Consider the following 14,819-nt stretch of genomic DNA (forward strand, 5'->3'; position numbering starts at 1 on the left):
CTCTTGAGCCAATATCGCCCCGTGTCTAATCTCTAGGTTTATCTTAGGTTTATTTTCATCCACAAACCAGCATTTGTTTGATTTAGAAGAAAAAAAAAGAACATATGTAAAACTCATTTAAGGAAATTTATTTATCATTTTCCCAAAATGCACACAAATCATTTAATCAGATCTTTCTACAAATAAAAGTTAAATAACTTTAACATGGTGCAACTCTAAGTCTACATTTTGTAGTACATAAATTCGAATAAACTTTACATCATTTACAACGTTTTTTTTTGTCATGCAATGTTCACTTTTTTAAAATGAAAATTCTCAGATAGTTGTATCTGTGCACCTAAACCCAAACTGTATCACAGATTTTCTAAGAGAACATTGCACTTAGCTGTATCATAGCACCATCTGGTGGCAACAAATGTTACCTTTTGGAATAACACTGTTTAATAAAAACAAACAAAATGTTACAAAAAGAAAGAGAGAGAGGAATCTGTTAAACTATGCTGACCACAGTTTAAATATTCTACCTGACTCATTGACGTGGAGATAAACTGCAGGCTGGGAACAAAAAACAGCTACAACCTTGAGACATTTATAGGTGACCTCTGTCCTCCTGGCTGGTGGCAGGTGTTTCTGTATCTGGATAAACCATGAAGCCTGAGAACGTGGTGTACCTGCCCTGGTTGCTGTAAACAGCAAAGCGCTCATCCTGTTGACTGTACAGCCACACGCTGTCGCCCCTGCTGAGAGACAGCAACAAACTCTGACTCTGCATTTCCCTTCTCTTTGATGTGTCATCATCAAACACCATCGCCTGCACCTCACCCTTCCCAGTCATCAGCTTCACTGAAACAGCCCTACGAGGGTGTTTCCCCACAGTGAAGGCGAAGAAGTAGACCCCTGGGAAGTGGCAGGTGAAGCGGCCAGAGGTTTTGTTGAAATGGCCCCCTATGTTGACATATTCTACATCAAAGGTGATTGGTGGCTTTTCTTGTGTCCAGCTGCTGTGACCCATGAGGGTTGATGTCCGTGCTACTGAGAAGGCAGACCGCGGCTGCTCTCTCTGGCCTCTGACCTGAGGTGGACAGTTTGGGTAGGGTAGAGCAGGTGTAGACAAGTGGTTGCTGATGTAGCTGGTTGCCATGGCATCAGGATAGACCAGGTAACCTGAGAAGGTGATGTAAGGCCCAGCGTTGCTGTACAAAGCATACTGGGGGCTAGGCTGCAAGCGCAACCACACTATGTCCATTTTCTTCAAACCGATCATAAGACTTTGGCTCTGAACTTTTCTCCCTTTCTTGCGGAAGTCGTCATAAGCTATAGCCTGCACCTCCTCTCCGTTCTTCACCAGGATGACAGAAAGCATTTTTTTGGGAAATTTCCCCACAGAGAAGGAGAAATAGTAAGCCCCGGGGATGCGACAGCGGAAGTGGCCAGTGTCTGGATTGAAATCCCGTCCGATGTTGACCACGAGCCTGTTGAAGGTCACTGCCTTCTGCTTGCCTCCCACCACGCTACTGGTTTGCGTGGCAGAGAAAGCAGAGAGGAGACCTGTTGGCGCGGGAGGAGCATAAAGGGGAGAAGCTGCTCCAAAGCAGTTGATGAGGAGGAACAAACATAGCACGTAGCAGTGTGTGCGCCACTGATCTGAAAACAAGACAGAAATACCTGTGAAATTACATAATGAGATATCAGTCACTCAAAGCACAGGTACGTATATACCTGTGGTGTATATATTGTTTCTGTTGGAGGGAACCAATGAATTTCACCTTTAAGATATCATGCTAACCAAGTTATAGCTTCATATTACATATTATTATAAATTTTGGTTACATTTTAAATCCAAATCACTTTCTTTAAGTTTTCTAAGGGCTCTATGAGTGCTTCTCTAAGATACCTAGACTAAAAATCAGTGTTTAACTGAACTGCTCACAGCACATATCTATATCCATCAGGTAAAGCTTTAAAGGTCACTTAAAACCAAAAGGCTGGCAGCAAAGTGAAGTACACTTCATTTAGGCCTGGGAAGTATGGCTGCTGTCTGTTAACATAAATCTTTCTACTTGAATTAAGCCCTCGGTGTGAGCAGCAGCCCCTGTAATATGGCTGGTATTGTCTGTTCTCTCTGTGCACTGACGGAAGGGCTGCATTAGGTGCTGGTTCATCTGTTCCTCTGTGTCTTGAACAATGGAAAATTTCAAATGGCTGTGGAGGTGAAGCAGAACAAAATGCTAAAAGATATGAGAGCAAAACAATTTAGGAAACGTCATTTTATAAGTGCACAGGTTGACATAAATCAGCTATTATTATTACCATATTATCATGAATATAAAAAAAATGTTTTTTACAAGCATAACTTATTAAATTTTACCGTCACACACATTTGTGAGCACAAACCTACACAGACAGAAATTTATGATCCTAAAATTTCTAATCCTTCACAAAATCTAATACTGTGTACGTACATGCATAAAAAATACATTTTAAATACTACAAGGTCAGATCTGTCTGATGATAGTTAAATATGTAACTCTGAGCACGAGCTGTCTTAACCAAATCCAAAAACTCTTGCTATCTAGTTGAAATTAAGTTTTCAAAACCTAATTTTAACCATTTAAAACAATCTTGCATTTGTTGCATTATTTAAAGTAAGTACTTACATTTATATAGCAGTAACACAGAGTGTAAATACATACAAAATACATAAACTAAGTCACAGAAATACATTTATGACAAACGGCATAATAAAAAAAAGAACTCACACTCATTCAAACACAGTGCTTGCATTAAAACGTAATCTATCCGTAAGAGACATAAAAACGCACCTGTGGAGCTACAATGGGGCAGAAACCGCATGGTGAAAGTTGTTGCACTGCTAATGTCCACATTATAGGCCTGACACCCAAAGGGGAAAAGCTTTTGTCCATTCAGATATGAGAGGAGGAGGAGGAGCTCCAAACCCCCTCCAATATATTCTTCTTATTCATCCATGAGACAAAAAATATCCCAAAATTCAACAGGACTCTGCAGGTTTATTGGACCTTGGAGATGTTCAGTCTAAGAAATGCGCTGAGTTGTCTAACACTGGGAAAGACAACATCAGGCACTGTGGTAACCTCTGAACAACTTCTGCTTCAGGAACAAGCACAGCTGGGAAGCACATGTAGACACACACCCAGGACACCGGGTGTTTAAGCTGCTGCCGTCTGGCAGGAGGTTCAGGCTGCTGAGGTCCCGAACAAATAGACTCAAGGACAGCTTTTACAACAGGGCAATAGCCCTGATCAATGTAAATAGCTGACCTGACTGGATACCTCCCTGGACTTTTTAGGGGGAGGTAACAATGTTTAAAACGATAACAATAATATTTATATTTATAACAAGGTGCAATAATAATTAATGTGCAATAATAACAGTGTGCAATACACATACACTTATTCTTCTTTTTTATACTAAGTTAATATACTGTGTTGTGTTGTTTGTTACGTTGTGATGTGTCATATCGTGTCGTGTTGTGTTATATGTAGTGCCGACGTAGGACAGTTTTTCCAATTTCATTGTACTACTGTACTATGTATGACTGTGCAATGACAATAAAGAGTTATCTTATCTTATCTTATCTTATCTTATCTTATGTAGAAAAAAGGTGTTGCCAAATGACAAAAAAACAGCCATGTTGATTTTAATAGTAACTATTCTACTACAGCTTCTGCAGTGCAAAAAATACTGATGCTGCCAGTGCTACCCCTCAGCCTCCTAGTAGATGCACATGGTATACATTTGAAAATCCAGGTGACTTCCTTCTTGAGACACACACACTAATCTGCTTCTGTCCCCTCCAATATGAACATGCATGCTGACTTTTGAACTGTGGTGCTGATAACAAGGCAGTTGGTCACTGCTCACTTTATTACATGATGATTATTGTTTATGAGTTTGATAAAGTAATTTTTATTTCTCATTTTTATTAGCCCGAACTGATTTCTGGGTCAAAGTAAGATGTCAACCGTCCAAAGACATGCAGCTTGTGGAGATAGGTTAATTGGATAATCCAAATTGGTGTGAAGGTGCGAGTGAATGTGAGTGCGAATGGTTCAGAATCAGAATAAATAATTTCCCCCAGGGATCAATAAAGTATTCTGATTCTGATTCTGATATATATTAACAGCTTTAATCTCTACTCCTCTTATGAAATTAAGTTGATGCTATACTATTGCACTGTATGTTAGGTGTACAAAGTAGAAAACATATGCATACAAGCGCAGTGATACTGGGTTAAATGCCATGATAACAGGGTTCTTGCTGATCGGAGCTGGCTTGGCCCTGGCTTATCGAAGAATTAAGGAAGCGGAACCGGCTGTTCAAACCCCCACAAGGCTGCCCGCTGGGATTGAAATGATGGGACGAGGCGTGAGTTTCTCAAAATGGGCTCATTGAGTGCAGCACGGATAAGATCTTGGAGAATGCACGGCTGCCGTGAATACTCAGAACAAGACCTCTGAGTGAAAAACTGGATTACATCTGGAGGGGCTATCTTGAATAACACCTTTGAGCGCAAATTGGATCACATCTTGGGAAGTGCACTGCGGTCGTGAGTTCTCAGAACCTGCTCTTTGAGCAAAAAGAACGACAACATCACGGAACGTAAGTTTGGATAACATCATAGAAAGCTCGCGGCTCTCCAACGGGAGATTGAGAGACCAGTGTTGGACTGTTAGAACAGCTCTGAAATTCATATGAGTTGTTTGCACTAAAGTAAAAACCACCATCACTTCATGCGGAGACCCCTTCGGCGCCAGCTGCGGTCTCAAGGCTGGAGCTGAACAAAACACCCTGATAACGACTGTGTTTAGACTGTTCCCCCCATTCCATGCAAGGCCACCTGGGTTGGCTGGAAGACTGTTTACTTAGCCTGGCGGGGCGAAGGACACCGTCTCAGCTGAACTCTGGACACACACACACACACACACACACACACATACACTGATATGCACACACTGATCCCCCCTCCCGTTCCAAACGGCTTCGATGCTTGTGCCCTACCAGGGAAGATGGCAGTCGACTGAACCAGTGCAGACATGCTGCAGGACCGGATGCGCTGTCTACACCGGCTCTCTCTTACCCTTTACCCGCCCCTGTTGCTTGTCTTGTGTTTCTATGGTGTATTGATAGTCATGTGCTTTTTGTGCTGAGGTGTTTTTTCTGTTATCAAACTGTTCTCCCACTAGGAGCTCAGTCTGAGTGGAGTTTTTTTTCTCCTCCTCTTACCTCATGTTATGTATTTTCGTTGTTTTTTTCCTATCAGCCTACCTTTCTGACATGTCTCCCCAATGTGATGTTTGTGTAAAGTTGGTCAGAAGGTTCCTTTGTAAGTGCGCATGCGCTATTAGCGTGCTGCCTGCTGTAACCCTAATTTCCTTCGGGATTAATAAAGTATTCTGATTCTGATTCTGATAAATGTTGGTGCAACATTTACTGGATGGAACTGGATGAATATCTGAACACTCTTCTTGGCAGAATTGGTAGAGTTCATTTAAATTGGTTGGTTTCCTTGAATGGACACAGCTTTTAAATGCAGCCCACAAATTTTTAAGTAGGATTAAGTTTGGGGATTTGGGATGGCCATTTGAGAAGTTTAATGTTAGTATGCGTTATCCATTCCAAAACCGCTTTTGATGTGGATATCAGATCACTGTCAAGAATCACTGAAGAATTTGAAGTTAATCCCCCCTTTTTATTATCACATCTATTTTGTGCAATGTACCAGAACTAATGACAGCGGAACAGCCTTAGGAAATGGTGCTACCACCACCATGCTAGATAGTTAGTACAGTCTCCTTCAGCTTAAAGGCATTACCTTGTGTCATTGTGGCCAAATAGCTAATTGTTTATTTTGTCTGAACATAAAACTTTTCTCTGGAAGCCATTTGGCTTGTCCATATGAGCCACTGCAGATATTGGTCAAGCTCAATTTTGGATGCATAAATATATATCACTATAAATATCACTCATGTTACATAAATCTCATAAATCTGTTTTTTCTTAGTTGAATTTTTTTTTTAACTTGCCAGTAACTGTTCGCTTCTTCTTCTTTTTTTCATGTTATGCTATTAAAAATTAAACGTACAGGCCAGTCCACGTTACCCATATTTATTGTTTTCCATTAGGGCTTACCTTAAGAAGACGTTACCTTTACTTGGAATAATATTTTTTAACCATTCGAGAAACATGTTTGCATCGTGAGTGTGTTAGACAAGCAGCTGCTGTGTAAGTCACGTTCACGTCCCTCCATTCACTATCACCGTGACGCAGAGAACCCGGAAGACGTGTGTTTGCTGTCAATGCCAACGACAGAAAGAAGGCACTGAGAGCTAAAAAGCCCGCATTTAAGACAAGATGGCAGGACTGCCCCGCAGGATCATTAAGGTAAAAAGAAAAAAAAATCAGGCCTCAAGCAACAGCATGCCTTTCGTAGTAACGGCAAAAATGCCACAATCACAGCCACAAACTCCTAAACGCTCTGGTGGTGCGCCCGGCGAGCAGTTTTGTGTGCTAACATTAGCATCTCGCTGGCTAACGGGTTGTTTGTTAAAGTAACTTCCGCTTCGTTTCTGCACCCACATACGCCGAGACACGGCGGGTTAAAAATACACCACCGTGCTGTAACGATGGCGGATAAAAGTCCTTACCTTTTCTAAATATACTTGTCTAAATATATTTTTCTGGTGTTCTCAAGTTGCTTGTAGTGCTGTCAGAAAGGCTGGCTAGCTAAAAATGCTAACGCCGGCTAGTTGTTTAGCATTGCTTGTATTTTAATAAAGCCCGACACTGCAAGCCTCGTGCCTTTACTGTATACTGCAATAACTTAAAATCACACACCCGTTTTATTTTTTTTTTCGTTATTTATTTTTATTTTTGGCAACCATTGGGAGTTAAAGGTTAGTAAGGTAATTAAAACGTGTTTTAAAAACTGCACAAATTGGATGAATGAAATCGCTCCCACTGTGGTTACTTCAACAAGGCGAATGACTTTCTGTTAATGATAACATTATGACTTGCTAATTTACTTAACGAGCTTAATGATTTGTAAAACTGTTGTTAAGTTGACATATTTAAGGCCTTTAGAGTTTCCTTTTCTGTACGCCACCCCAAATCAAAAATCCACACCTGCGTTACACTCAACCTGACGATTTTTTTTTTGGGCGAGGGGTCCATGTTTTTAGAACGAGTGTGACTGCTTGTTGTATTTGTTATGTTACGTTTAGGGTCACCGTTCAATGATTAAAATACATTTTCACTCGTTTGCCTTCTTAGCAGGGTAATGTGTCATTTTCCCATTTTTCTGTGTTTTCCTGAGTGTGCATTTTCTCAACCAAGCTTTCCAAATGTAGTTGATTCCTCACTTTTGTTTCCTTCTAGATCTGTTGTTGCAGACACAAGCTTTTTATTAGCACACACATCAATAAAAAGGGGACTTTTTGTGGTTGACTATCCACGTTCGTTACCTTATTATACAGAAATGTGTGCAAAAATAATTGAGTGAATGTTAAAACCAATACAGTACAATTGATTTGGTGGGTTCCAGCCTTTATCTATGCTGGACACTACACCTGGACACGTGTAGTGTCCAGGTGTGTGAGGAAGCAGGCCACAGCACAGACTTGGTGGGAAAAGGTGGAAGGGCTGGGAACAGTACTTGATGGGACGAGCCCTTGAGCCCTGAGAGCGTGTGACTGGGACTGGGAGCCCCTCTACTGTCTGTGTTTTCACTGCATGGTTTTGTCTGTGGGTTATCTGAAACATTTCAGGAATCTCATTCGCAGTTGCATGGAGGAAACGAGTGTAAAAGACGAGTGTGGTGGTTGTTGGAACATTTATTCAATTATATTTTGAATACTGTAAAGTTTGTTTTGTTGGAGTCAGTTGTGCATTTCAAACAGCAAAAGAAGAGACTATCATTTTTAAAACTGAGAAAATAACGAAACAGTTTTGTTCAACTTATTCAACAGTAAATACTTGAGTCCTGTGAAAACCAAGTTTATCCTTACTGCTTCATTGGGAATCAAGAATGCAGATAGCAGCCAGGTGCTGCTAATCAAATGCACATGATTAATTGATTGGCAGGTTTTGCCACTTTGGGGCATTTAGGCACAATCTCACAGGAGTGGGCATCCCAGCAAATTTCCCTCAAGTTCGGATTGTGCAATGCTCAAAGAAACTGCAAAAAAAACCCAAGAGCTAAATCTCCAACTCTGCAGGCCGCTGTTGGAATTTTAAAGTTCTTTAAAACACAGTTAGAAAGAGATTGAACTAGTATGTGTTGTTTGAAAGTGTTTCCAGGAGAAAGTCTCCTCCTAAAAAGAACAAGGCAGCGCCACTTAGGTTTGCAAAGTTGCATGTAAGCCAAACCTTTAAAGATAAATCATGATAACTCAAGGAAATTGAGATGTATTTTGTGTTGAGCTTGCTAACCAGCTGCTTAAAAACGTGCCTTCGTATTATGCAATCAGATCGCAAATTTGCATTTGCGCTTCCTGTCATATTGAGTGCTTCAGCTGTGTTTGGTTGTGTCATTTAAGTAGGGGTCACACATCACGAGCTGCTGGTATCTTATCTTTTGGAGCCTGTTTACACCTTCTGTAAGAACAGTTTTCTTGCACATTTTGCAGAGTGCTTTGTTAGGAGCTGTTAAATTGCCCCCCCCCCCCCTTTTTTTTTTTTGACTAAGACTTGTGGGTTGGGGGATCCTTTGGACAGAGGAGACCTAAGTGAACACAACATATCAGCACAAACACCTCATGCCAAATGTCAAGCACAGTGGTGGTAGGGTGATGATTTTGCCTTGTTTTGAAGCCACAGGACTTGGGTACCTTGCTGTCATTGAGTGGACCATGCACTCCTCTGTATATCAATGTATTCTAGAGTCAAATATGAGGCCATCTGTTCAAAAGTAAAAGCTTGGTGAAAATTAGGTCATGCAACAGGCCAATGATCACAGCAGCAAATCTACAGCAGAATGTTTGAGGAAAAAACATAAAGTCAAAGTCCAGACCTTAGCCTGACTGAAATGCTGTGGTGGGATTTTAAGAGAGCTGTGGATAAGTGAAAGTCTGGAAACCCCAATGAACTGAAGCAATGTATTAAAGAAGAGTGGGCCAGAATTCCTCTAAAATAATGTGAGAGACTGATGAATGAAGTCATACAGAAAAGAACATTAAATTACTTTAAGTAATAGCTAAAGGGTCCCCCTCCAAAAAGTTGATTCTGTTCATCTGGACGTAGCGTTTTGTGGGAGAAACGTTTCGTCACTCATCCAAGTGACTTCTTCTGTCTCAGCTGACTGCAGGTTTCGCCAATCTTATAAACAGTACATTTGCATAATGACTGAAACCAGCCCACTGAAGGAACAATGGGCTGGGAGGTCAGTTCCTTAATCTTAATTATGCAAATTCTCATGGCCATTGATCAACAACCACTGACCACTGATCAAATTCCACTGATGAATGGCCATGTGCCAACCAAGGAAAACCCATTGTAAACTGTGCGTTTCATTGTCACAAGAATTTGTTTTCACTTGGTGAAGCAGAAAATGCGTGAATGTTTTGATACTTATTTCTAACCTGTGGCCAAGTTTGTTTTACACTGCTGTAAATAGAACACAGATTAGAAATTTGAGCAGGACTTGATTGTTCAGTTTTATATGGAAGAAAAATGAAATAATGTGCCAGACAACATCTTTTATGCAAGTATGCATAGACTAAAGCAGTCTGACCTAACACAGAAAGTTGAACACCACTGCTGTGATAGTCATTATCTCTGATGGAGATTTAGGCTCTCTGATGTTTAAGGACCCTGATTGTGATCACCATGAAACACTTTAACTCAAGTGCATAAAACACACAGCGCCCATTATTGCACTGTTTCTCACATGTCTGGGTTTTTTGTGAAGATCTTTGGAAAGATTTCATGCTTTAAGGATATCTGTTGCCTTCAACCTTCTTTTGGATGTGTTTAGAAACTGCAGGGCTGCGTATGGTGCAACTCTGCACCCACAGTGGATAACAGGAGAGGACAGGGGGATTTATTTCTCACTGCAACAACTAAACACATCCTGATTTATGATCTATGAATATCAGCAAAACTTTTTAAAGTTTACTATTCTTTTGCTAATTAGATGCATTTATTGGTGTAGCTCTACGAGATATCACCGGAAACGCCGTTAATGACCCAGAATCAATATATCAGCTGATATGAAAAGATAAATTATTAGTGTCACTTATTCTTAAGAATATTGAAATATATATTACTATTATCGACTTCCAGTGATGTATTTTATAAACTACTTTGCACCTGTATATGAAGACTGCACATTGCCTTTATTCAGCTACAAATGCTGCAGACTGTAGAAGCACAATAAATGGACTTCCAGTCACTCTACTGGCCAAACCATGTAAGGAATGTGTAACGTCTTATTTTATGTTATATTTAGGTTTTTAGAAAATTTCCTGTTGGCACAAATCTGGAACCATATTATCTGAAACCATCATACCTGTGATTGCCCGGTATTATCAGATGTCTTTAATACAACATTCAAAAGCAGTTCCCCAAAATGACCTTTATGGACTTGGTATTCTAATTTATCTAATTCCTTCTCCTTCCTTTGTTTCCGCTTTCTTTATTTTTCCAGGAAACTCAGCGCTTGCTTGCAGAGCCTGTCCCAGGCATCAAGGCAGAGCCAGATGAAGCCAATGCCCGCTACTTTCACGTGGTCATCGCTGGACCTCAGGACTCACCTTTCGAAGGAGGCACATTTAGACTTGAACTCTTTTTACCAGAGGAATATCCCATGGCAGCTCCTAAAGTACGTTTTATGACCAAAATTTATCATCCAAACGTTGACAAGTTGGGAAGAATATGTCTTGACATTTTGAAAGGTAAGCCAGTATTGTAGCTTAAAAATCTATGAGAATATTAATCATGCCTTTCACCATCATATCAGAGACAAAGAATATATTGTCTCTTATTAAAAGTCTCTTCCTAAACAGGATCATTGGTCACTTTTCATGTGTTTTGCCTGTATGCATTTTTTTATTTGACTACACTTGTCTTTGTTTTTATTTTTATTTTTTAATAGATAAATGGTCACCAGCTCTGCAGATTCGTACAGTGCTGCTCTCAATCCAGGCTTTACTAAGTGCACCCAACCCTGACGATCCCCTAGCAAATGATGTTGCAGAGAAGTGGAAGAGCAGTGAAGCTGAAGCCATAGAAACCGGTGAGAGCCATGATCTGGCGTGGTGTAAAGATAAGATTTACCTCATTATTCATGATGTTGTTAGCCAGTTTGATGCTCCTACGTTGTTATGATAATCTTGGTCCACAATCAACATTGCAGTTATGAAGAAGTTAGCAAATGCTTTTTAAAAACTATCACAGGCAAACCACCATGACTAACCAAATTTAGGTAACAGCAATCCTGATTTGATAATAAAGTTATTATAGTCTCGAAATTAAAGATTATTAAAGAGAACACTTGAAATGCTTACCATTCGTTATCAAAGAGAGTTTTATATAAGCTGTGACCTTTTTTTTTTCTTTCCCCCCTCCCCACATTGCAATGTTATGACATCACAACAATGTGATTGGGCAGTTGTGATGTTGATCCTTGACTAAAATTATGGCATGATGATGATAATGCAGGAGCATTACCCATAATCGTGCCACTTCATCTCTGTATATAAACAAGTCACTTATATCACACACAATTAATATGGAATATTTTTCTTTTAAGTTATGGTTTCCTTTAAAATTGATGTATTTTTTATTTTACTTTGCAGCCAAGACATGGACCAGGCTTTATGCTGGAAACAAAAATGAAGTGTAAAGCAGCCTCTTGGAGACAGAAGTGGAAGCAAATTGTATGAACACAACTCATGTGCTGCCAAGACCACCTCCTGCTTTATTTGCATTTAAAGGACACCATCTTTTAGTGTATATACATGTCAGATTTTCTTATATATGTATACACACTAAAAGTACACACACAAAATATATATATATATATACTGCTGACATTTGGTGATTTAAATGCACACTAGAAATTACGAGCTGTCTTTGTCCTGACTCACTACTATTCAAATGCATGGGCAGAGGTTTTAGATCTACTCATCTAGCTTTCTTTGTCCACTGAGGGGAAAAAGGTGTCTTGCATCACACGGTTTTTTTTTTTTCAGGGGGGAGGGGGCACAATTTTGGAGCAGGGGAATAAGCTGAGTTAGAGACTGGCTTAGATGTGGATAACATGATATGCTTTTTATGTTTCTTTTAACTTTGTTTTATCGTGTTGCTGTTCATTAAAAGCAGCTAACTCTACTAGCCCACTGTTTTTGTAGGCGCTCGCCTGGAGAAGGTTTAGTCCTGTGTAGGTTTGCCCAGTAGGACGCATAAACAATCATCGCTGTGCTGCTTCTTCGAGTCAATCTGGATTTGTTAAATATAAACTGAGATGACTGAGAACCAAACTGAGCCTGCCACTGTCACATTAACTTTTCCAGCCACTCTCAGTGTGGACTTGGATGTACAGTACTTTTGTGGATGGCATGAGAGTGTGTGTGGTGGGTTCAGTGGACATTGTGGACCTTTCTTTAGTTTTAGCACATACAGTATGTGTTGTTACCATATCTTGTCTTTTACATGTGAATCTTTTCTTGCTGTTAGCATACTAACTGCTCTTGCTTTTCGGCCCCTTACGTCATCAGTTTAATTCTGCAAAACTCTGTGGTTTACCTGCTCTCACTGGCATTTATTTCAAAAAGCAGTGCGGTTACATTTGAACAGTCAGTTGATGAAAGCGGGAACTGGGGTGTTGTGATTGGTGTGTGAGAAGAGATGCTGCATTGTGGAGGAGATCACACCAAAAGTACAATGAAGGCTTTGACTCTTGACTGTTGTGACTGGGCTTTGGCTGTAAAGTCTGTATTCATTTCACTTTGTGTAAATTCATTCTTTGTTAATCTGAAGGTGAAATGTTTTCCTGCTCTCAGAATGATATGAAACAGTCCAACTACAAACTTTTATGTTCTGTAAATAAATTCTGTTGATTAATAAATACCTGACTGTGATTCTTAATAGGACATGTGGTACATTGTGTCCAAGTTGGTTTGTAATTTGTACACACACAGTTACGGACAGTTCACCGTTCAAGGGGGACGGGGGTGGAGTCTAACCCTATATATCTATCATAAGGCGAAAAGCCATTACAGGGCAAACGGGGAGAGACAGATTATAGACCCAACTTCCTCTTTACATTTTAGGAAAATGGAAAAACAATGCAGTGATTTATAGAAATGTGCAAACACAAATGGAGGCAGGCATACCAGCAATGTGCTGACTAACACAAAGACAGTAACTGCTTTATATATCTGCAAAATGCAGCCTTTCATTATCTTTAGCGGCATGTTGCGTACTTCTTAGGTCAACAAAAACAATCCAGGGTGTTTTTATACTTCTTCCAATCTGTAATAAAAGGACTGGAACCATAGTAACACTTTGGGATGTTAAATATTTATACGACAAAAAAGGTAACTGGAATCCAAGTGAAATGAAAAATTGCAAACTTAAGAGCGAGTTTTATCAGCCACCACTTTTTTGTTTTTTTTGAGCTGGTATTAGATATTTGTCACTAGAATGGCATTCATACTTACCAGATAATACTTAGTATTGGAACTGCTTTCAATGCATGATGGCAATCTTTTTTTCAGTACTCTACAGTACTGGGCAAATGTCTTGGGCCTTCTCTCATTTCTTTTTAGTTTGCTAGGAAAGTGGGAAATTTATTGGATAATGCAAACGTACATGTAAATACAGTACATAAGGCAAAAACTGAGTTTGTACAATTCTAAAAAGCTCGACTGAATATTTGATCTGACCACCTTTATTCTTCAACACAGCCTGAACTCTCTCAGGAACCTTTCTTGTATTTTCTTTAAGTAGTCTTCAGGAATAGTTCTCCAGGCTTCTTAAAGGACACGCAGAGCTTTGCTTTGAATGCTGGTTGTTTTTTGTTCTTGTCTCTGTTAAGATGATTCCACGCAGTAATGTTGAAGTCTGGCAAACCAAACCGTGACTGAAGATGTTCAATGTAGGTTTTTTTTGTCATGTATGCTTTTAATGTATTGGCAGTATGTTTTGGATCATTGTCATGGCAAAAATGAAGCTCCTGACAATCATGGCAGATCTTTCCAGATGGTATTGCATGGATAAAAATCTGCATTCACGATTCCATCATTTTGACAAGATCCTGAACACCACTAAACTGAAATGGAGCCCCAAACCATGACAGAACCTCTGTCGTGTTTTGCAGAAAGCTGTAAGCACTGTTGTACCTCTCTCATCACCACCTCTGAAGACAGTTTGAACCCAAAATTTCACATTAGGATTCATCCCTCCGTCAAACCTGTTGCCACTGCTTTACGGTCCTGTGTAATTTGGGATGCCAATGTCCAAAGAAAATCAGAAGGAATTGTATGCTCATCTTGCAGTTGTGGCAAAATATATTGCACAATAAGACCTTAAAATGCATTATTATTGATTTTTAAAACCATGCAGAAACCCTGCTACTCAAGTTCACTACAAGAATATCTTAATATTAACATTTATTTGCTAGTTTAGTCCACACAAAATCAAATTCATGACGTTCTTATAGCTGTTACTGGCATTATTCAGAATTCCAGTCAGGGTTAAAAGCAGTAATTTCAAACTACAGAAAATCATGGTGCCTAAAATCTTCAGTGATTGCCACTTGCCACATGGATGTGGCTTGG

At 39.8% G+C, this 14,819-nt stretch overlaps 2 protein-coding genes across 2 annotated transcripts; one reads left to right on the plus strand and one right to left on the minus strand.

The window, feature by feature from the left end:
- Positions 1-179: 179 nt before the first annotated feature.
- c1qtnf13 (C1q and TNF related 13) lies at positions 180-2,931 on the minus strand. Its single transcript, XM_082539097.1, has 2 exons — positions 2,823-2,931; positions 180-1,644 (listed from the first exon to the last, which is right to left on the minus strand). The coding sequence occupies exons 1-2, from the start codon at positions 2,851-2,853 to the stop codon at positions 590-592; spliced, it is 1,086 nt and encodes a 361-aa protein (XP_082395223.1). The 5' UTR covers positions 2,854-2,931; the 3' UTR covers positions 180-589.
- A 3,342-nt stretch (positions 2,932-6,273) lies between these two features.
- ube2na (ubiquitin-conjugating enzyme E2Na) lies at positions 6,274-13,105 on the plus strand. The gene is made up of 4 exons (XM_082539098.1): positions 6,274-6,423; positions 10,685-10,931; positions 11,132-11,272; positions 11,835-13,105. Exons 1-4 carry the CDS (start codon positions 6,394-6,396, stop codon positions 11,879-11,881), a joined length of 465 nt encoding a protein of 154 aa, XP_082395224.1. The 5' UTR covers positions 6,274-6,393; the 3' UTR covers positions 11,882-13,105.
- Positions 13,106-14,819: the final 1,714 nt, after the last annotated feature.

This window comes from Aulonocara stuartgranti (assembly GCF_965226115.1).
Source record: "Aulonocara stuartgranti genome assembly, chromosome: 7".
In the NCBI taxonomy this organism is placed as follows: Eukaryota; Metazoa; Chordata; class Actinopteri; order Cichliformes; family Cichlidae; genus Aulonocara; species Aulonocara stuartgranti.